Consider the following 23,309-nt stretch of genomic DNA (forward strand, 5'->3'; position numbering starts at 1 on the left):
GCAGTGCTCTGCTTTTATTACAATTCCACTGCATGATCTTGAATTGTGATCACCAATTTGTGTACTCACATCGGCATCTTCGGCATACAACTTGGATATACGGAAAAATATACATAAAACTGGGCCTTAAAAAAAAATCATTTTTTAACTTTTTAGTAGTTTGACAGCTCCCCAAGTCCCTTTCATTGCATTTTCATTCAAAAAGTGAATGTTTAATTGAAAATTTAGTACAGTACTTTAAGGATACTTTCTGTTAACTCAGTAATCATCATCCCGGGCTAAACAAATACGTTTGCCTTCAGCTTTGTAATTTATTGAGCTTACTATCTCAAACAACAAGCCTCCTATAGATTCTAAACTTATCTGGGTAGGGACTATGTCAACTCTTACTGAGGAACACACTCAAAGCATTGAAAAAATTAATAATAAAGCCTCACAACACCCTTGGCGGTAGTTAAATATAGTATTATTTCTATTACAGATGGGTAAGCTGAATTAGAGAACAAATCAATGCACGAGTTGGGACTAGAATTCAGGAGTTCCGAGTCCCAGGCCTCTGATCTTTAAGGGGAAACAAAGTTTTTATGGCACAGAGAAATAAATTCACCATGGTAACGAGGTAATTTAGAGAATCATGCCGAGAATTAATTGAATCTACATCCCCCAAATAAAGATCTCCACAAACCTTGAGAATCCCAGCAGCATCTACAAGGCCAGGGCCATGTGCATGAAAGCTGTGTCTCCCTACTGCGGCTCTGGCCCCGACATTCATCCCATCCTCCACCCCAGCTTCCTGGCTGAGGCAGCTCCTGGGGACCCTGAGGTGGAAATATAGCGTGCCACTGTATTAATGTTGGGGGGTAAATTCCACCCCATGCACATCCATGGATAGAGTGGGGTAATGCACTGGCACATAAGGTCTCTTTCGGAGGGGACGACGACAAGGGATACCAGTGTGTGGAAAAAGCTTTCACACGTGGTTCTTCGGGGTATAACTTAAGGTAGAGTTTTTAACTCTAATTCTCCTGTCTTTCACTTTGAAATAAGAAAAATGCCCCTCAAATTACCTTCTCTCCAACCTCCCAGTTCATGATTCTCAGAGTATGTTCTGCAGATGACCAGAAAAGGCTCTGCAGATCATTACCAGTCTATGGATCACAGTTGGGGAACTGCTACTTTAACAAAACTTACTAAGCAAGAAAACAGGTAAATGCTAAGATCAGTTTCCTCAAACCCTCACATATTCTGGAGTGCATTCAACACTACATGTAGAGAACAGCCACTTGAATTATTGTGTGGAGTCTTAAGGAAGGAACCTTACTGGCTCATGAAGGTTCCTTTAGAATCATATGGATTGAGATTTGTAACTGACAGTTTTTTTTAGTAAATATTAACACCTACAGGATGCAAGTTTTGTAAACATTAAAACAGTGTTTGTCAGTCATTTTATTGCTGCTTCAGGTATGCTAAAGTATTAAAAGATCCCACATTCAGAGTGTGTAATTACACTTAAAAGTTATTATATTTAACAATATAGGGGAAAATAATTCACTGACCAAATATTTTTGAAAACCAAAAAGTAGTGTATTTATTGCACATAGAAAAATACTTTCATACATGTTATTTTACGTTTCACTTTAGTTAGTAGTGGGCATCATAGATTTGGATATGAACAATAGCATTGATCATTTTTGTATTTATTAGATACAAAGAAATGGAAAAAAACTCCAGCTCTCTATTAAGCAAACATTGGTTAAATTAATTGCTTTTATTTTTCATATGGAAACAATGATTTTTTTAAATACCTTGAATTAACCAAGAATAGGGATTCCATAGTTGAAGGGAGGTGGGGGGAGGGGGGGAATCCCACAAAGCATATCCAACGCTAAAGAAATTTTCTGTGCAGTGAACCTTATTTTTCATATGTCATTCTGATTATAGTCACAAAGAGCAAGTTATGTCACAGCAATCAATGTATTTATACAAAATATTTAGTAGGTGTGAACACCAAATATGGAAGAGAATTGTTTAAAGAGGATTAATGGAATAAGAAAGCAAAGGCAAATGTATGCTAAATAGGCTAAATGTAGGGAAAATGATTAAGTCTACTGGACTGTGAATCAGTCTCCTATGGGAAACAGTGGAAGCCCCATTACTAGACATAGTTTTCAATTAGACTGGAAACAATACTTGCATTAGCTACCAAATGGACAGAAAAGACCCAAACAGAAATTAGGAACTAGAACCTACTACTCTATAGCATGTCTGTGTCATTAAGTTAAATGTTGTTCTATTAATAATTAAAAAAAATATTTAAATATCGACCTTAAATATTTGAAAGGATATTTAGTATAGGCAGCATCCCTTTTCTAAGAGAAAAAATATATTTTCTGATGTCTACATTTCTCTACCATAAAGAATTCAAGCTTCTAGGAAGAAAAAACAAATGCAGGGTTTTAATTTTGTTTCTTAACAGGGATCACCTTTCCTCATTTTTGAAGAGAGAAATTATAAAAATTTTATTTAAGAGAATTTTCTTTTAGTAATGTGTAATCATTGGCAGCATTGCTTGGCCTCACTGTCTCCACTTTCCTTTCTCTTGCTGCTGGGCCTTTCAGCATCACCTCAGCAGCTTCAACAGAGGAAGCTATCCAGTGAGTATTCTCTTGTTTTACCTGCTCAGTATAAAAATCAAAATTTTTCTAACCATGTTGTACTTTCTACATGGAATAGGATGAAAAGCCATAAGCATATCATAGTTGTGATCAACATTTCCTTAATATTTCTGTTTACAGTGAATAGGAAATAAAATTCTTCATTATTCAAGTTCTTGGGCTATTTAAATGTCTATGGATAATTAATTTAATTTGAATTTCAAAACATTCTAGGAAGCTGTCTCAATGCTTATTCAATTTTCACTCATTTCCTTTTTCAGTCTGTTACTGAAGGTGAATGTAAAGTAAAACTCATTCTTTATTAAATTAATGTTATTTGCTATTTCACTGAGTAGGATTATGTATAATCTATTTTATTAGATTGTTAAAACCAGCCTAGGATGTTGTCACAGAGTTTTATTAAATTGCAAGTATAGTCTATATTTTTTAAAAAACAGTGGTACTTTTAGTAATATTATCCAAAGAATGCATATATACATTAAAACAAGAGGAAAGATTTATAAAGTACCTAGAAAAATAAATTTATTTAAAGTACAGATGTAAATGATGGTAATTTATTACAGATAATTCTAACCTGACTGCAGTAAAGCAACATCCATGGACCAATTAAGTAGCAGTTATTAATATGCTCTTCTGGCAAACTGATAGTCTCAATATTCGGTAATAATGTATCTGTTACAGTAAAACAAAGTACAAGGAAAATATCTTTTAAAAGTGTCTCCATGTGGTTGTAATTGATCAGGATACGTTCTCCATGGTATTTGATATTTGTACTGCCCTGGAATTTAATTTTTCTAATGGGATTTAGAAGTGTAGTCACTTAGACAACTAACCCTTCATATTACAAACAGCATTTAAATTTAATCATGTCCTTATTATCCTAAAACTCTTAGGAAATTTTGACTCAAAAGGTTAATATTAGAGATAGCATTTTTACTACACAGACTTAAGGTCATATACTTGCCCTCCATCTGTGCCTGAAATTCCCACTGGTCTTAGAAGAGTTTTACACATAGTAACAGTTAGCCTAGTAGTTATTTTTCCATTGCTCAAAAAAGCAATTTTTCCCCGTAGTCCTCCATAGCTCCCCATCAACCAATATTCAGCTTGCCTAGTATATTTTGCTCCAAACTAACAAGAAATCAGTAAGTTGTTAAGATGCTACTGCTTGCATGTTCCTTGGATCCAGAATTTTAGAAAAGGTATAAAAGCTCTCCTCTTTCCCTAACTAGACCTCAGGTCCTTCCTAATATTGGACAATTATTGTCAATTTGTGAAGTTGAAGGAGGCAGGAAAAGCTGTATGGATCTGCAGAGACAATATATTTGAGAGATTATATTTACAGCTATTGGTAAAAGTAATCTTTCTTCATTGACGCTGCTGTAGATTACCTATCCCCGGAAGAGGGACGAGGAGTAGACTAGTCAAAAAGACTGAAGTTCTGCTCTCCTGAATACAGCATCCAATCTACAGTCTCAAAGAGAATACTGCTTTCTAAAAGTAGCAATAATCAAGCTACAAGTAGCAACTTTACAATTTCTACTACAGGCATATAGTGAATAGCAGCTATGCAGACTGCTACCTCTGTGGCAGAGTGGACACTTACTCTTTCTGGTACAACAATTCAAGTAAGCTCATAGGATGTTTGAATACATAATACGATCCATTCATACAGACTCAGAATTGAAAGGGTTTGGCCTTCACTCTTCGTCAAAAGTAAGAAACAACCTTGTAGATTTCCAATCGGGCCTTTTCCCCCACTATTAAGATAATACCTCTCAGAATGTCTCAGGTATGTAGGATTGCATTACTGACAGCATATCTAAGACTAAGAAAAAAACTGATAAAGAAATCAACCAATTCAGTTAAAAATCCAAGTTCATCTAGGCCAATTTTGTTTGTTTGAGGCCCTACAATTATCTTCCCCTTATGAAAAATTGTATAAGGAAGCTTTGCCATTAAGACCTGAAGTGTGTAAATGCTCATGTGTTAGCCAGTCAAAAAAACAACAAATCAAAACAAAATCTAACTACAGATGCAAAAAGTAACATATCAAGAAGTCAAAAAAAGATTCCATAAACTTTGTGAGAACTAGATGTTCTCACATTCACCAGACTAGTAAGAAGCCATTTTATTGAGGGATTTGAAGATACTGAATACTCCTGCACATTAATATGGTAGCATATATAATAGGTCATCTCTGACTATCTGTAGATGAAGAGAAACCTGAATCTATTGTGTTAACAGAAAATTCAAGGTAACGCTACATGGGGAGAAATGGAACTACCTCCTTTAGACTCTGTTTAAACCTGAAAATACTTTCACCGACAGGCATATAACTGCTTAGAAGAATATTTGCATGATTCCAAACAGCAGAGATGTGATTTACACAGAGAAGTGCAATGACTCACCAAACAATCAATCCTGCAATTAGGCTTTCAGGTTAAGGGAATCTGAAGTTGGATGAAATATTTGCCCTCTTCCTTGACATAAAGGATCTGAGAATAGGTTATAGGGAAGAGTAACGGGTAGTTTCTTGAAAAGGGCTAATATCCAAGAACCACGTCTACTGAGCTGAAGATATCAAGATCACTCTGGCCCTGACCTATCAGCTTTGAAATAACAGAGGAAATGGGAGAAAAGCATATATATTCCCCTTTCCTCAATGCATAAGAAATGTGGAACTTCAAACAAACATCTATTCTGTAGCAGATCAGACATTTAAATTCGAAAGTTGCAAACCCATGCCATATACAGATGACCCTATAATGACAAAATAAAACTTTTCAGTGAATTCTCGAGGGACCACTTGATCCAATAAATTGTATTGTATTTAGTGTAAGGTTCTTGGGTGTTTGTTTTTTTTGTGTGTGTGTTAAACTCATGCCAGAGGTAGCGCTGAAGACATAACCTTGTTCTGAATGCAACATTCCATAAAAGCACTCAGCATCTCATAACAACAATGGAAGTCAGTTCTTCCCTTGGTGTTCAAGTAAACATATTGCCACAGTATTGCACGTGAGAATCTTCGCTGCTTCCTCTGGAATTGGACAGTTGATAGTCAAATTCTAGTGAGGAAAAAACTCCTATAAAAAGATCTTAAAATTATGCTAAAGAAACTACTAACACACTGATAACTAAATTTTTGGAGAAAAATAAAATTCTGTAAAATCTTGACATTGATCCTGTACACAGTGAGGCTGGATTTTGAGACTGCACTGTCTGCCAAAGAGGAACAAAGCAAGTTGAATAGAAGTGGGGATATTGTTTGTGTTGAACACCATCCTGTGGCCAAGAACACTAGTTCTGAGGAGCTTTGGCTTATGCCCCAAAATATTTCTTAATATGAAAGTATTCTGTGAGTCAAGTGATAAAGCACGAATCTCCTACAATGCATATCTGTGGAGGGAATACCATGAAGGAGAAATGGTTTAATTTGAAAATAAAAAGTTTGTGCTCTGTTTTTAATGTTCTAAAACAAAATACAGTATTTGCATGCCCAACTTCTAAATGGCAAAAAGTAATTACTCCATAGTTCAGTAATCAGAACAAAGCAATTGGATTTTAACTAGAACTATTGGAAAACGATATTCTGCATTTTTCTATCTCTTGGAGAGTGAGAGGACAGTTCCTTCCCCCCCCACAGTAATGAACCAGTATTTTTAGAAAATCCTTATTCCCTCCTACATCTGAATTCAAGTCACAAGGCCAATGTGTGGGGTACAGAATGAATATTTTATTTATATATATATATATATATATATATATATATATATATATATATATATATATATACACACATATACACATACACACACACACACACACACACGAGTAAAAAAGGGGATTTTTAAAAAAAGGTTTTTAAAAATACATGGTTGATAGATTTAAAAATCTGCACAGTGGAAGAAAAAATACCTTAGCTACTTTCCTCCAGTTAAGACAGTCAAAGAAGTAATATGTTCCCCTCTCATATGTATTGGTTTTCATTGTTGGCTCCATGCCTGGTGCCCTGGTGATCCATACTCGTTCTTCTTTGTGGTATCTCCAATCGCGGTTAAATCTTTCGTTTTCAGTTGGGAGGAAAAAATTTTTGATGTTAGTTGCTTTGATTTCAGAATACAAAAAACACACCCTTTCAAGCAGACATTGGTATATACTATTTAAAAAAAACAAACAAAACAAAAAACAAAACAAAAAAAACCTCTTAAGATATAAAATCAAGCCAATAAAACACCTACTTATCTGCTCCATATAACCATTTATTAAATACCGTCCCAATGGTAGGACCAAAATCTTGGCCATTCTCTGTAAGAAGTTGGCCTATCCCAGCAGCAAACCATTTTCAGAATGTTTATTGTCCTCCATTTTGTTGTTTTGTTTTCAGATGGTTACGTAAGAATGGCCATACTGGGTCAGACCAATGGGTCATCTACCCCAGTATCCTGTCTTCCAACAGTGGTCAATGCCAGATGCTTCAGATGGAGTGAACAGAACAGGGCAATTACTGAGTGATCCACTCCCTGTCATTCAGTCCCAGCATCTGGCAGTTAGAGATTACGGATACCCAGAGCACGGGGTTGTACATGTGACCATCTTAGCTGTTGGTCATTGATGGACCTATCCTCCATGAACTTACCTAATTGTTTTTTGAACCCACTTCTACTTTTGGCCTTCACAACATCCCCTGGCAACGAGTTCCACAGGCTGACTATGCACTGTGTGAAGAAGTATTTTCTTTTATTTGCTTTAAATCTGCTGCCCATTAATTTCATTGGGTGACCTCTGGTTCTTGTGTTATGTGAAGGGATAAATAACACTTCCCTATTCACTTTCTCCACACCATTAATTTTAACAACTGTTGGCATTTATGTAGCATTTTTTGTCTCCAGGGTGCTTTAAAAGCAACACAAAACCCATATAAGGTAGATGCATTTTATTACAAATGGAAAGACTATAGAAAGGAACCAGTACTAGAGTAAGTATCAGAATTGAAAAGCTTCAGGGTTACAGCCCTGTGCACAGATCATGCCTCTATTTTTAGGGGTTAAAAAAAAAAGCTTTCCTAGCTTTTAGAAGTAAACTAGAAAGCAGAATTTTAGACTTACTAAAGAAAGAACAGGAGTACTTGTGGCACCTTAGAGACTAACAAATTTATTTGAGCATAAGCTTTCATGGGCTAAAACCCACTTCAATCGGATGCATTCAGTGGAAAATACAGTAGAAAGATAGACAGACAGACAGACAGACAACATGAAACAATGGGTGTTATCATATACATTATAAAGAGAGTGATCAGTTAAGGTGAGCTATTATCAGCAGGAAAGACAAAAAAATCTTTTGTAGTGATAATCAAGGTGGGCCATTTCCAGCAGTTGACAAGAACATGCGAGGAACTGGGTGTGTTTGTGTGTGGGGGGGGGGTGGATAAACATGGGGAAATAGCTTTACTTTGTGTAATGACACATCTACTTCCAGTCTTTATTCAAGCCTAATTTAATGGTGTCCACATTGCAAATTAATTCCAATTCAGCAATCTCTCATTGGAGTCTGTTTTTGAAGTTTTTTTTGTTGTAATATTGCAATTTTTAGGTCTGTAATTGAGTGACCAGGGAGATTGAACTGTTCTCCGACTGGTTTTTGAATGTTATAATTCTTGGCGTCTGATTTGTGTCCATTTATTCTTTTACCCGAGCAGGAGTATTCTATCTGCTACCCAGGATCCATAAACCTGGAAATCCTGGACGCCCCATCATCTCAGGCATTGGCACCCTGACAGCAGGATTGTCTGGCTATGTAGACTCCCTCCTCAGGCCCGACGCTACCAGTACTCCTAGCTATCTTCGAGACACCACGGATTTCCCGAGGAAACCGCAATCCATCGGTGATCTTCCTGAAAACACCATCCTAGTCACTATGGATATAGAAGCCTTCTACACCAACATTCCACGCAAAGATGGACTACAAGCCGTCAGGAACAGTATCCCTGAAAATGTCATGGCAAACCTGACGGCTGAACTTTGTCCTCACCCAAAACTATTTCACATTTGGGGACAACGTATACCTGCAAATCAGCGGCAATGCTATGGGTACCCACATGGCCCCACAGTATGCCAACATTTTTATGGTTGACTTAGAACAACGCTTCCTCAGCTCTCGTCCTCTAACGCCCCTACTCTACTTGCGCTACATTGATGACATCATCATCTGGACCCATGGAAAGAAGCCCTTGAGGAATTCCACCATGATTTCAACAATTTCCATCCCACCATCAACCTCAGCCTGGACCAGTCCACACAAGAGATCCACTTCCTGGACACTACAGTGCTAATAAGCGATGGTCACATAACCACCACCCTATATTGGAAACCTAAGGACTGCTATAGTTACCTACATGCCTCCAGCTTTCATCCAGACCACACCACACAATCCATTGTCTACAGCCAAGCTTTATGATACAACCACATTTGCTCCAACCCCTCAGACAGAGACAAACACCTACAAGATCTCTATCAAGATGTCTATCTTACAACTACAATACCCGCCTGCTGAAGTGAAGAAACAGATTGACTGAGCCAGAAGAGTACTCACAAGTCACCTACTACAGGACAGGCCCAACAAAGAAAATAACAGAATGCCACTAGCTGTTACCTTCATCCCCCAACTAAAACCTCTCCAGAGCATCATCAAGGATCTACAACCAATCCTGAAGGACGACCCATCACTCTCACAGATCTTGGGAGACAGGCCAGTCCTTGCTTACAGACAACCCACCAACCTGAAGCAAATACTCACCAGCAACCACACACCACACAACTAAAACACTAACCAGGAACCTATCCTTTCAACAAAGCCCGTTGCCAAATGTGTCCACATATCTATTCAGGGGACACTATCATAGGACCTAATCACATCAGCCATGCTATCAGAGGCTCATTCACCTGCACATCTACCAATGTGATATGTGCCTGCAATGCCCCTCTGCCATGTACACTGGCCAAACCAGACAGTCTCTACGTAAAAGAATAAATGGACACAAAATCAGACATCAAAGATTATAACATTCAAAAACTAGTCTGAGAACACTTCAATCTTCCTGGTCACTCTATTACAGTCTTAAAAGTTGCAATATTACAACAAAAAAATTCAAAAACAGACTCCAATGAGAGACTGCTGAATTGGAATTAATTTGCAAACTGAACACCATTAAATTAGGCTTGAATAAAGACTGGGAGTGGATGTGTCATTACACCAAGTAAAACTATTTCCCCGTGTTTACCCCCCCAACCCCCGCACTGTTCCTCACACGTTCTTGTCAACTGCTGGAAATGGCCCATCTTGATTACCTCTACAAAAGTTTTTTCTTCTCTCCTGATGGTAATAGCTTACCTTAACTGATCACTCTCGTTATAGTGTGTATGATAACACCCACTGTTTCATGTTCTCTGTGTATATATATCTTCCCATTGTATTTTCCACTGCATGCATCCGATGAAGTGGGCTTTAGCCCACCAAAGCTTATGAGAATACAGACTAACACGGCTGCAACTCTGAAACCTTAGATTTACTAAGTGATTACTAAAGTAAACTGTTACCAAATTGGCCAAAATATTTTGAACATACAGCTCTACTGCTGCTAATAGCTGTAATACATCTCCTCCATTCATGTAATAGAGATAAAACAGTAGATCTTCTCCATATCGGCCAAGTTTTATTGCAGCCAGCTGCAAAAGATAAAAAAATTAAGATTAAAAACCAAAAAAGGTAAATAAAATAAATGACAGCTAATACCATTTAAATGTGACAAGGAAATATAATCCTAGACTATCAAGATTGGAAGGGATCTCAGGAGGTCATCTAGTCCAACCCCCAGCTCAAAGCAGGACCAATCCCAATTAAATCAAAAATATAATCCAACTGTTTCCCTTACATTAAGTATGTTGCAAAAGTTATACTAGATATATAGCAGTGTAATATACTAATCAAAAGCTCAATTTTTCTCCAGTTTAAATTAAGCTTTCCTATTTTCCTATTATATAAACAGCAGGACAGTTAATGTAAGTAACAAACCTGAAAGGGGAGAATCATTTTTCTTTGTGTATTTTCTAATCATCTCACTTTACTTTTAAATTTATTAGTTCATTTACTAAATTTCATTATATAGCTACATTAGTACAGCAAATCCTTACATCTTAATTTCTAAACATTACTGAATGATCTCATCAACATACAATATTTAGGATTTCTTTTTAAATATATCAAGCTTAAAATTCCTATTAGCTAAGGAAGAAAGGAGTAAGAGCTATCAATGTTTAAGCTTCAGGTTATAAGCTGATCAGATGGAATCAAGAAATCTCTCTGTATTGTATAATGTTGATATACTATGGCAGGGGTAGGCAACCTATGGCACGTGTGCCAAAGGCGGCACACGAGCTGATTTTCACTGGCACTCACACTGCCTGGGTTCTGGCCACCAGTCCAAGGGGCTTTGCATTTTAATTTTAAATGAAGCTTCTTAAACGTTTTAAAAACCTTATTTACTTTACATACAACGATAGTTTAGTTATATATTATAGACTTATAGAAAGAGACCTTCTAAAAATGTTAAAATGTATTACTGGCATGCAAAACCTTAAATCAGAGTGAATAAATGAAGACTTGGCACACCACTTCTGAAAGGTTGCCAACCCCTGTACTATGGTATGTGAATTATAAGGGTTTGATGCTTTGGTCTAAAGGATCTGACACTTTCAGAGATAGGATATTGATCTAGACTGACTACTGCTTTCATTACATTGACTATGATTCTAATGATTTCTGTTGGTCCTTTCCTAAGCCCATTCTCACATTCCCCAAAATCTAATGCAAAATATTTTTAGCATCCAAGAAATTAAAGGAAAACAAAACTGGGAACAGATGCAGGGTTTTGGTTCTTTGTTTTTAATTTTTTTGTTTGGTCTTGTAATGTTGGAAAGGGTATGCAACATTCCTAGAATATTCCATGCACCTCTGTTCTTACAGAATTTAACACCTTCTAAAAACACTGGATTTGATGAGAGATATCCATCTGCAAAAAATTACTTGTCAGGTTATCTTGAAAAGAATACTATAAACCAAGCAGCTGCTTATCTACATATTTTATTATACGGGACAAGAAAGCACACTCACCTTATCCCTAATGTGAATGTTCGTTAAGTATTCAGATGGAACATGGAAGTCTAGATAAAGGAATCAGAATTGACCTAATTGTTAAACCATGTAATTGATTCTCATTTATAAATATCAACACAGCATTAAACACAATTTATTTTCCCTACCTATGTCTTGAGGTCGACAAGGCGAAGATGCCCAAGGTGATGCAAATTTGGGGTAGAGATTTCTGAACAAGAAAAAACGTAACTCAAATGAAAAAGCAATGAATTTGAAGGAGACATCCAAACCCCACATCCCTCCCCTCCTCCAAAACCATCATATTTAGTTACTTCATTAACTTTTAGGGTGAAATTCTGGCACCACTGACTTCAATGGCAACCCTCCCCCTCACTGAATTCAAAAAAGGGCACAATTCTCAATTGTGCTTGTAACCTAAGTGCCTTTGGCTCCAACCCCTTTGAGAAGCCCAAATGTACTTGGCAAAATGGAGGTATTGTGTAACACCTTTCAGGAGCCTCAGGAGCTAATAAATCTGAGCCCATAATTAAAAGAGGAAAAAGACTTATAGCTGGCAGGTCTAGTTTCTCCACCGATAATGATTGTACCCTTCCTTTAAATTCTACTCTATGCTGACAAAGAACCGATTTCACCATTTCAGTGGAACATGAAAAAAAGTCTGAAAAATATAAATTTTCTGATTTCATTTAATTCAGGGGTTCTCAAACTGGGGGTCGTCACCCCTCAGGGGGTCATGAGCTGTCAGCCTCCACTCCCAAACCCCACTTTGCCTCCAGCATTTATAATAGTGTTCAATATTAACAAAAATGTGTTTTTAATTTATAAGGCGGGTCGCATTCAGAGGCTTGCTGTGTGAAAGGGGTTACCCAATACAAAAGCTTGAGAACCACTGATTTAATTCTTGATAATACATCAAGAAGAAAAAAAATGGAGCGCTTAGATTACTAATTAAACACTGTAGAACTTTGCTAATTTGAATCAATGACTTAGTGATACACTGAGAACTACTGAAGTTTGGTAATTAGCCGGAAGAGGAACAAAAAAGGACAGCGAATCACAATATACAGTTTTTTGGCAGTTGCACTTCTATTTTAATTGTTTGTGATAATATTGTATTGTGACATATTTTGCAAATGAGACTTCAGTCTACTAACCTATGCACCTTCTAGCAGGAAGGCATAAGAGTGCTATAAAATCTTTGAAGCCTGGGAAATTACCAGAAGACCAATTCCCAACCGAGTTTTAAAGAAAAATGTTTCCAGACCAAGGGGTGCCAATCCTATACCATAGGCCACCTTTAACCCAAGGTTGACAACAGCTTATATTCTCATATATCCTGACTACAGGCATCACAGGGGCAGCATCTGTGGAAAACGACCAAGTCCTTTCTTCTGATGGGAGAAATCTTTCCAACTGTGTAGTACTTCCCAAGAGTTGAAATATAAAGGCTCACTCACCCATCTAAACACTGCCTTAAAGGCCACAAAACACTATTTTTTTAATCAGCATAATGTGAATATCTCTGCAAAAAATCAATGGGCAAAGACTCTTCTTAATATTATCTGCCTATTGTAGGTAAAGTTTTTAAAGAGATATGATCTCCTGTACGCTATATGTGAAGCCTGACTTATTTACTATATTCCATAAGGAAGGTGGATCACTTTTTTGTTGTGACATCTGCTACGTTTTGGAAGAGTTTAAAAAGATTTTACTGTAGCCTTAAAAATTTGGTCTAGCATAAAGTGTGCTAAAAACATAAGTAACTGATAACTGAAGCAGTATCTTTGGTTCATGGAACATAGCATTTGCTCTATATTTTGGAATAAGGCAAGATCCAGGGATAAAAGAATTCATACAGGCATAGAAAAGCATAAAGCACTGTATTAAGCAGATAACTCTCTTATTAATGGATACAGTAGAACCTCAGAGTTACAAACTGAGTGGTCAACCACACATCTCATTTTGAACCAGAAGTATGCAATCAGGCAGCAGAGACACCCCCTCCCCCCCAAAAAAGACAAATACTGCACAGTATAGTACTGTATTAAACTCCTAAAAAAAATAAAGTAAAAAAAATTGGTTTCAGAGTAGCAGCCGTGTTAGTCTGTATCCGCAAAAAGAAAAGGAGGACTTGAGGCACCTTAGAGACTAACAAATTTATTTGAGCATAAGCTTTCGTGAGCTACAGCTCACTTCATCGGATGCATTCAGTGGAAAAAAAAATTGATAACTCTTTCTGTGCTTTTTTCATTTACATTAAGATGGTTAAAAGCAGCATTTGTTTTCTGCATAGTAAAGTTTCAAAGCTGTATTAAGTCAATATTCAGTTGTACACTTTTGAAATAAACCATAATGTTTTGTTCAGAGCTATGAACATTTCAGAGTTATGAACAACCTCTACTCTGAACGTGTTCGTAACTCTGAGGTTCTACTGTACTTCTGGGCAGTATACAAATTATTTGATTAATATTTTGGGAGACTTTCACACTACATAAGAACGGACATACTGGGTCATACCAATGGTCCATCTAGCCCAGTATCCTGTCTTCCGACAGTGGCCAATGCCAGATGATTCAGAGGGAATGAACAGAATAGGGCAATAGCGATCCATCCTGTATCATCCAGTCCCAGCTTCTGGCAGTCTGAGATAATGGACACCCAGAGAATGGGGTTGTGTCCCTGACCATCTCGGTTGATAGCCATTGATGGACCTGTCCTCTGTAAACTTCTCTATTTTTTTAAAACCCAGTTATGCTTTTGGCCTTCACAATATCCCATGGCAATGGAGTTTCACAGCTGACTATGCACTGTGTGAAGAAGTCGTCCCTTATGTTTATTTTAAGCCTACTAATTTCATTGGGCGACCCCTCGTTCTGGTTATGTGGATGGATAAATAACACTTCCCTATTCACTTTGTCCATACCAGTTATGACTTTATATTCCTTCTCATCCCTAGTCTCTTTTCTAAGATGAGCACTCCCCAGCCTTCTAAATCTCTCCTCACATGGAAATTTTCATTCCCTTAATTTTCCTTAATGGCTCCTAAGATTACCTTTTTTGACTGCCACTGCACGTTGAGCAGATATTTTCAGACAACTGTCTACAACAACTCCACTCTGAGTGGTAACAGCTAATATAGACCCCATCATTTTGTATATATAGTTAGGATTGTTTTCTAATGTGCATTACTTGCATTTATCAACATTGAATTTCATCTGCCGTTTTGCTGCCTAGTCACCCAGTTTTGTGAGATCTCTTTGTAACTCCCTGCAGTCAGCTTTGGACTTAACTACCTTGAGTAATTTTGTATCATCTGCAAACTTTGCCACCTCACTTTGTTTTCCTGTTTTTCCAGATTGTTTATGCATATGTTGAAGAGCTTTCTGAACATCCAAGTACACTATATCAATTGTTTCAACCTTGTCCACATGCGTACTGACATACTAGACTGGTACAGCGCGATTTCCCTTTACAAAAGCTGTATTGACTCTTCCCCAACAAATCGTGTTCATCTATGTATGTAATAATTCTGTTTTTTACAATATTTTCAACAGTCTGCCAGGTACTGAAGTTAGGCTTACTGGCCTATAATTGCCTCTGAAGCCTTTTTCAAAAATTGGTGTTATATTAGTTATTCTCCAGTCATCTGATACAGAGGCTGATTTAAGCAATAGGTTACATACCACAATTAGTAGTTCTGCAATTTCATATCCAAGTTCCTTCAGATCTCTTGGGTGAATACCATCTGGTACTGGCAATTTATTACGGTTAAATTTATCAATTTGTTCCAAAACTGCTTCTACTGACACCTCAATCTAGTGCTGTTTCTTAGATGTTTCGCCCAAAAAAATAATGATGCAGGAGTGGGAATCTCCTTCATATCCTCCACAGAGAAGGCCAATGCAAAGAATTTATTTAGCTTCCTCACAATGGCCTTGTCTTCCTGAGGTGCTTCTTTAGTGCCACTAATTGTCTGGCAGGCTTCCTGCTTCTGATACAGTTTTTAAAAAATTCTGTTAGTTTTGGTGTGTTTTGCTAGTTGCTCTTCAAAATTATTTTTTAGTCTGCCTAATTTTACATTTAACTTACCAGAGTTTATGTTCCTTTCTATTTTCCTCAGTAATATTTGACTTCCAATTTTTAAATGATGCTTTTTTGCCTCTAACTGCCTCTTTTACTCTGTTTAGCCATGGTGGCACATTTGAGGTCCTGTGTTTTGTTTTGAATTTGGGGTATACATTTACTTTGAGTGTCTATTACAGTGTTTTTAAAAAGCTTCCATGCAGCTTGCAGGCATTTCTTTTTTGTGACTGTTCCTTTTAATTTCCATTTAACTAGCCTCCTCATTTCTGAGTAGTTCCCCTTTTTGAAGTTAAATGCTTCTATGGTGGGCTTCTTTGACATTTCCCTTTCCCCCAGGAAGTTAAATTTAAATTATACTATGGTTGCTATTACTGAGTGGTTCGGCTATATTTACCTCTTGAACCAGATTCTATGCTTTGCTTAGGACTAAATCAAGAATTGCCTCTCCCCTTGGGGGTTCCAGGACTAGCTGCTCCAAGCAGCAGTCATTTATGGTGTCTAGAAATTTTGTGTCTGCATCCTCTCCCTGACATGCATCTAGTCAACATGCAGTTAATAATAATAATAATTAGAGATTTAACTATTATTATTATTATTATTATTATTATTATTATTATTAGAGTATTCAATTTTTGTGGCCTCTCTAATCTCTCTGAGTATTTCACAGTCACTATCACATCCTGGTTTGAGAGTTGTCAGTAGCATACTCTTATTAGTGAAGCACAGAATTTCGATCTACAGAGATTCTCTGGTACAGTTTGATTCATTTAAGGTATTTACTATATTTGATTCTATTCTCTCTTTCACATATAATGCCACTCCCCCACCAGAACAACCCATTTTGCCTTTCCTATATATTTTAAACCCAGGCGTTATCATGTCCTATTGATTATCATCGTCCCGCAAGGTTCTATGACGTCTATTATACCAATACCCTCATTTAATACAAGGCACTTCAGTTCATCCATTTTAGTATTTAGACTTCTAGCATTTGTATAAAAGCACTTATAAAATCTGTCAATATTTAGCTGACTGCCTTCATGTGACGTAACTGAACAGGACTTTTCGTTTGACTGTTTCTCTTCAGTTCCTATCTGTACTTTATCAACTTCTATTCTCTCTATAACTCAAAGATGGGGGGCTCAGCTCAAAAAGTTTTAAAACAGCTCAGGGTTCAGGGAGAGAGTACCTGAGGACTCTGTGCAGGCAGGGAGTAGCTAGGGTTTGTGTGTGAGTAGGGGGGTAGCTCAAGGTGCAGTGTGCGGACGGGGGGAAGGTTAGGGTGCAGGGAGGAGGCAAGCAAGGGGCTGTGTGCAGGCAGGGGGGTAGCTCAGGATGTAGCGAGTATGGTACCTAAGGGCTGTGTGCAGGCAGGGGGTAGTTTGGGATTGTGTGCAGGCAGCGGGGTAGCTCAAGGTGCAGGGAGAAGGGTAGCTAGGGGCTGTGTGCGGTCCCAGTTCCCCGAGGGTTCTGCCAGCCACTGAGCCAGGTCCCCCTGCCCAGTCGGCTTTTACCAGCTGCGTGAGCAACAGGGGCTGGGAGTTGAGGAGCAGCTTCAACCCCCCGTAGCAGCGGGAGAAAAGGGAATGCCTAGGATGCCTGCTCCATGGCACTAGCCAGAGCAGCAACTGTCTCACGCTGCCCAGCTCTGGCTTCCCACCTCTGACCTGGCCCGGCGGGGAGAGGAGTAGTTTCTTGCAGTTTAGTTTCAGGGGGAGGGAGGCAACACCCACATGCCTCCCAACTCTGCCTATGGGCTGAGGGCTTCTGCCCTGTGGGGAGGACCAGGGCTCGGGGCTCCAGGATTCAGCCCCACTGCCCCCTGCGGGGGGGGGGGACGCCAGAATCGGAGCTTCAACCCCGTGGGTCCTAGTTTCAGCCCCACGAGAGGTGCTGGGGCTTGGGCTCTGGGTTTTAACCGTGGGGCCTCAGGCATCCCTGAAAGGGTTCAAAGACTCCCTGTTGAGAACTGCTGATTTAAGGCACAGTGAAGACTGACTGTCACACTAGGCAAAAACATATCTCTAACTTTGAGGGCAGTAAAATAAAATAGCAAATCTTTTATCTGTATCATCAACTGTAAAAGCTCCAAAACCAGACTAAAAGCAGGTATTACATATAATACACCCCCCCCCCCAAATGTTGTCACTTGAATAATATGCATCCACGGAAGATAGTAAATACTCTGTATGAAACTATTCCCTATTAAAAACTAAAAAAATCCAGTTAACTAATTACCAGCAATCATGGCAACAAATTGGTAAAATCCTGCATAGATCTGTATATTAACAATTAGGATTTTATCAAATTGAGGAGATGCACAGCATACTAATAAACCACCACAATAAAGTGCCTTTAATTTCAGATATCATCACCATGACAAATGTCATTCTAAACCATTACTATTTTTCAGCACTTCAACACTACCAAATAAAAACTAGCTTTATATCACAGTCTTACACGGATTATAACCAAAGCTAAAAATAAATAACCTGAGATTTAGACGAAAGAATTTTAAATGCTAGTTTTTACTAGCAAACAGTGGGACAAAATTGTACCAAAAACTCAGATATTCAGCTCAGATGTGCTAAATTACACTTAAATCTACTTTAAAATACTGAATTTCAGATGTACTTTGCTCTAACCACATTGTTCAAACATAGCCTTTCTGAGGACAATCTGTATTGGAAATATCAAACAACTCTGATATTGTGCACATCCTGCAGATGCACCTACGCAGACAGTCAAAATTAAATCAATGCTACAAATTATGGAGCTAGTAGTGAGAAGAGTGATTTCTTAGTATAGCTATTTAAAACTCTCATGTTCTTAGTGAAGTAGAAAAAAATCCATCACACTCAAAAAAGTCATGATCTGTAAGAACAGCACTAAGTCTGAAGAAATTACTATGTACATTTTTCATTCTGCAGACTCTAAATCCATTCGTATTTAAGAGTGGTTATGGTGCACAAGTGTAGTTCTGAGAATACCAATGGAACTCTTGAAAGCTTGTCTCTATCACCAACAGAAGTTGGTCCAATAAAAGATATTACCTCACCCATCTCGTCTCTCTAATGGAACAATGTTCTGAAAAAATGTTTAGAAATGCACTATGGAGTAATTCCTGAAAATAATCAATTTACGTAAGGGATATATATAAATTAAGTGCCAATTAATTATAAAGAGTGCAGATTCCAGAATGCCACTTTTTTCTTCTTACTCTTTCTTGTTTCATCTTGTTTTTTACACACACACACACACACACACACACACACACACACACACCCCTCTCTCTCTCCCCCCCCCCCCATTCTTCTTCAACTCATATACATACCTATTTCATGTGTATATAATCTGAGAAATGTGAAGTGCAAAGAATTCCTTTCATCTATATGTACCATTCCAATCTGGTTTTGCTGGTTGGTTTATTGTGTGCATTCATAAAATTTCAACAAACATAGTACACAAATCTTTGGTGGAAAAAAAAAAAAAGACTTTTTTTTGAGAGAGAATAAACTATGAAGTTCAGCAAGGTTCTTCTGTAGGTGGGTCATGCATCAAATACCTTTTAGATTAATTATGTTTTTAGTACTCTGTTTATCAGGTTATGCAGAGTAAACAAAAGCTTTAGAGCTCCCCGTCCCAAGTTTGCCCATGTATCTCAAGAGATGAGGCAGCATTGTAATTCTGCAATCCAGCCAGAGTAAAAGATAGTGTGCCGCTGAACTGCCCCAGAAGCAAGGTAAGAAACAGATGTGACTGTTTCCTGCTTTTCCCTAGCTCCAAATGACTTCCCGCTCTACAGCAGCTCAAGTATGTGGGCAGATGTGTTGGGGGGCGGAGCCAATACTTCGCTCACTTCCCACATGTATGGAAGGGGAAATAGCAGCATGCCAGCAGCTGTTCCCCTCCTGCCTCCCAACACAGGCTCTGGTGATGTGGGTAGTCCACACAGAGGTGCAAGAGATTCTTTAAAATCCCTTACTGCCCTGTGATATCATGGTGGAAGGCTCACAATTATACACATGGAGAATATAAAATAGCTATTGGACTAGTTAACTTCAAAGGTATACTGCTCTTGAAGATAACAATACAACTATACAACACAACTACGAAGGTGTAGTGTTTGTTATTATATCAGTGTAAGTTTAATTTACAATAAAAATGCTGTCTGATTGTTAAATGTACATATCCTCAAGGAAAATTTTTATTTAAAAAATAATTTATGCATGAAATTTATTAACACCACATTAAAGCTTCCCTGACAAATATCCTTAACAAGTTAAGGGCATAAGGAGAGCCTCCTAGCTTACTGAAAGCTTGCAAAACAAGATCTCAATATACCTTGAAGCACAGTTCTCTTATTAATGAAGGCTTTACTTTACTGTCATTGCATTTTCAAATTTAATTTGTCAAAGTATCTGCAGGTTTTTTTATATTCATGTGAACTAAATGAACCCAATATTATGAACAGCAGCATAATAAAAAACAAAACTGATGACAGTATTGAAAACAAAACTTACTCAGGAGAGTTGAGATTGAGACCTAGTGTTGTTAAGTCGCTTCCTAATGCAAGATGCACCATTCCTGGGTCCGTCTCTGCTGCCCTGATGAATGTTAACAAGCCAATCATTCCAAACTGGTCCGTCACCATCCCTTGAGGAATGTTGGTAACCCGACCTAGGCAAGAACAACAAATTAATTTTCTCCTTTCAAAAAATGGAGGAATCAACAAGATCACTTGAAAATATTTTCAGGTGATTTAGCAAAAAAAGCTCAAGCGTACCATCAGGTAGCACCTGGATCCCTTTTTTCTGCTGGTTGTTGTTTTGCGTTGTTGAACTTTTATCTCCAGGGAATTTGGGTCCGTCTGCACTCGAAGATGTTTTGCCTGATGTACTCAAATTCTATTAAGAAACAAGTAATTTGTGCAAGTTAGCATGATAGAAAACAAACCAACATGGAAAACTTGTCTAGCAGCCCTTCTGAATAAAGTGCTCTTCAAAAGCCATCAACAGGACCATCCATGTATTGCGAGGCTGAAGTCTATTCAATTATTCATATCCCAAAAGAAATGAAGTGCCCTGCCACACTACAAGGTAATTCAGTTTTAAGTTTTGAAAAAAAAACCATGTGACAAAGTTTCTCATCTGCCTTGGCGGGTCTTGCGCTTATTGGTGGATTTGCTTGCCTTGGAGCTTCACGGCAGCCCTTAGCTTGGCCGTTTTTCTGAACCCACAGTCCAGGTCGACTCCTCCTGTGTCTGACCAGGAATTGGGAGGATTTGGGGGGGAACCAGGCCCACCCTCTACTCCAGGTTCCAGCCCATGGCCCTGTGGAATGCAGCTGTCTAGAGTGCCTCCTGGAACAGCTGTGCGACAGCTACAACTCCCTGGGCTACTTCCTCATGGCCTCCTCCCAACACCTTCTTTATCCTCACCATAGGACCTTCCTCCTGGTGTCTGATAATGCTTGTACACCTCAGTCCTCCAACAGTACGCGTTCTCACTCTCAGCTCTTAGTGCCTCTTGCTCCCAGCTCCTCACACACACACCACAAACTGAAGGGAGCTCCTTTTTAAAACCCAGGTGCCCTGATTAGCCTTCCTTAATTGATTCTAGCAGCTTCTTGATTGGCTGCAGGTGTTCTAATCAGCCTGTCTTAATTGTCTCCAGTAGGTTCCTGATTGTTCTGGAACCTTCCCTGTTACCTTACCCAGGGGAAAGGGACCTACTTAGCCTGGGGCTAATATATCTGCCTTCTATTACTCTCCTGTAGCCATCTGGCCCAACCCTGTCACACCTGGTATTTGTATATAAAGGAATTAAAACCAAAGACATAGTTTTCCACACTTTTCAGGGCTTACTTATGAGTAAAATGTAAACCACAGCTCTGTTTGTCAGTTGAAGGCCTCGTGTTCCGTTACCAATCTGTAGGTATGATTAACGCCTTTGTCATTTTTACAATCCCTGCAGTAAGAACTACTCCCAAATCTATAATCTCAAATTTAAAAGGTCAGGATATTTAAATATTTTGTACACAGTTGAAGCAGAATATTAATGGGAAGTGTAAACTGCTGCATTTCTAAATGAGTGCATGGCACAGGAGGTGCCCAGGGGCCCATTGCTCCACATGCCTGCCTACAGTCTCATCTTCACATAGAGAGCCCCTCTGAGCTGCAGTGGCTGACACTGGATATAACAACAGGACCAATTACAGAAGCAAGCAAACTACAGTTGACACTCACCAGTTAGGAAAGAGGTATAACACTATGTTTGACAAGAAAACTGTATAAAATGTTTGCTCTCTACTGCCACAAGTTGTTTTTCCTGTCATTTCTATTTACTATTTCTACAGTATGCATGGTGCCACACTGAGAGGATACTACTCCGAAGAGCTCAATGTCTAGAGAATATTGTCACAGGAAGGGACAATAAAATAAATTAAAGACACGTCTAAAAGGCTGTTTGGTGCGCAGCAAGTTCAGGTGTAAATCTAGAGAGCTTCAGCATGCTGCATCTTAACTGTCCACATGGATCTTGTCGCTACACACTAAAAGTTTTCTAGTGTGCACTGACATACTGCTGTTTCAAATGGCAGAATATCAGTGTATCAGGACATACTGCCTGCATAGTACTGAGACTTTTTGACAGGATAACTTTGTATAAAATCACATTGTATCAGTTCAATTTTTATCCAATCCCTCTCTGAGTCTGCTTCCACCTCCTGTTTTCTAGTACTGACAAACCTTAACAGCTTCCTCCAGGGAATGAAAAACTAAGAATTTGACCTCCACAGATAGCAGGACTGCATGCAATGAAGTGGCTTCACTCCCGAATCTTTCAACAGCTTCTTGCAAAGGCTTTAAACTACTTCAAAAAAAACCAAGTGTATAATGTGGATAAATGCTAATTTTGGCAATCTGAATGATTGAATCTCCCATGGTTATGACAATTCATGATACTTCACTGAAAATTCTATGAATCATCCAAGTTCAATAAGTTAATCATTAACCCAAAACTGGTTGTACATAGTTGAGATCAACCACTCTGAAATGCCCATTAAAGTACAGAATCTAGGATTTTTTTTTACATGAGTCATTTTGCTAGTCTGATTTGTATTATCAAATCAGTTCCATGATCTCACGTGCACCAGGACTGTGGTTTTAACCAGTGAGATAGTTAACACTCTCCATTACTTGCAAATCCCCTGAATTTAATTTTTATGGTTTCCATGGAACATTACATACTACCTATAGTTTATTAATGAAATCAAAGATCAAAGAACTTGAGTTGGATTAAACAGTTCCCACTTTAATACCTTTGCCACTCATGGCTTGCCACATTAACTGAAGAGGAAAAAAAATTTTTTTCAAGTTTA

At 38.3% G+C, this 23,309-nt stretch overlaps 1 protein-coding gene across 4 annotated transcripts in view; it reads right to left on the minus strand.

The window, feature by feature from the left end:
• The window catches only part of CNOT2 (CCR4-NOT transcription complex subunit 2), a 146,764-nt gene that overhangs the window by 2,721 nt on the left and 120,734 nt on the right, over window positions 1-23,309 (minus strand). For all 4 annotated transcript variants that reach the window (XM_038397338.2, XM_038397345.2, XM_043493437.1 and 1 more), the window contains 6 exons: window positions 20,716-20,836; window positions 20,453-20,609; window positions 11,993-12,054; window positions 11,844-11,893; window positions 10,299-10,399; window positions 6,594-6,738 (listed from right to left, as the gene is read on the minus strand). In XM_038397338.2, coding sequence (XP_038253266.1) covers window positions 6,594-6,738; window positions 10,299-10,399; window positions 11,844-11,893; window positions 11,993-12,054; window positions 20,453-20,609; window positions 20,716-20,836 — 636 coding nt within the window. The remainder of the gene's footprint in view (window positions 1-6,593; window positions 6,739-10,298; window positions 10,400-11,843; window positions 11,894-11,992; window positions 12,055-20,452; window positions 20,610-20,715; window positions 20,837-23,309) is intronic.

This window comes from Dermochelys coriacea, chromosome 1, assembly GCF_009764565.3.
Source record: "Dermochelys coriacea isolate rDerCor1 chromosome 1, rDerCor1.pri.v4, whole genome shotgun sequence".
Taxonomy (NCBI): domain Eukaryota; kingdom Metazoa; phylum Chordata; order Testudines; family Dermochelyidae; genus Dermochelys; species Dermochelys coriacea.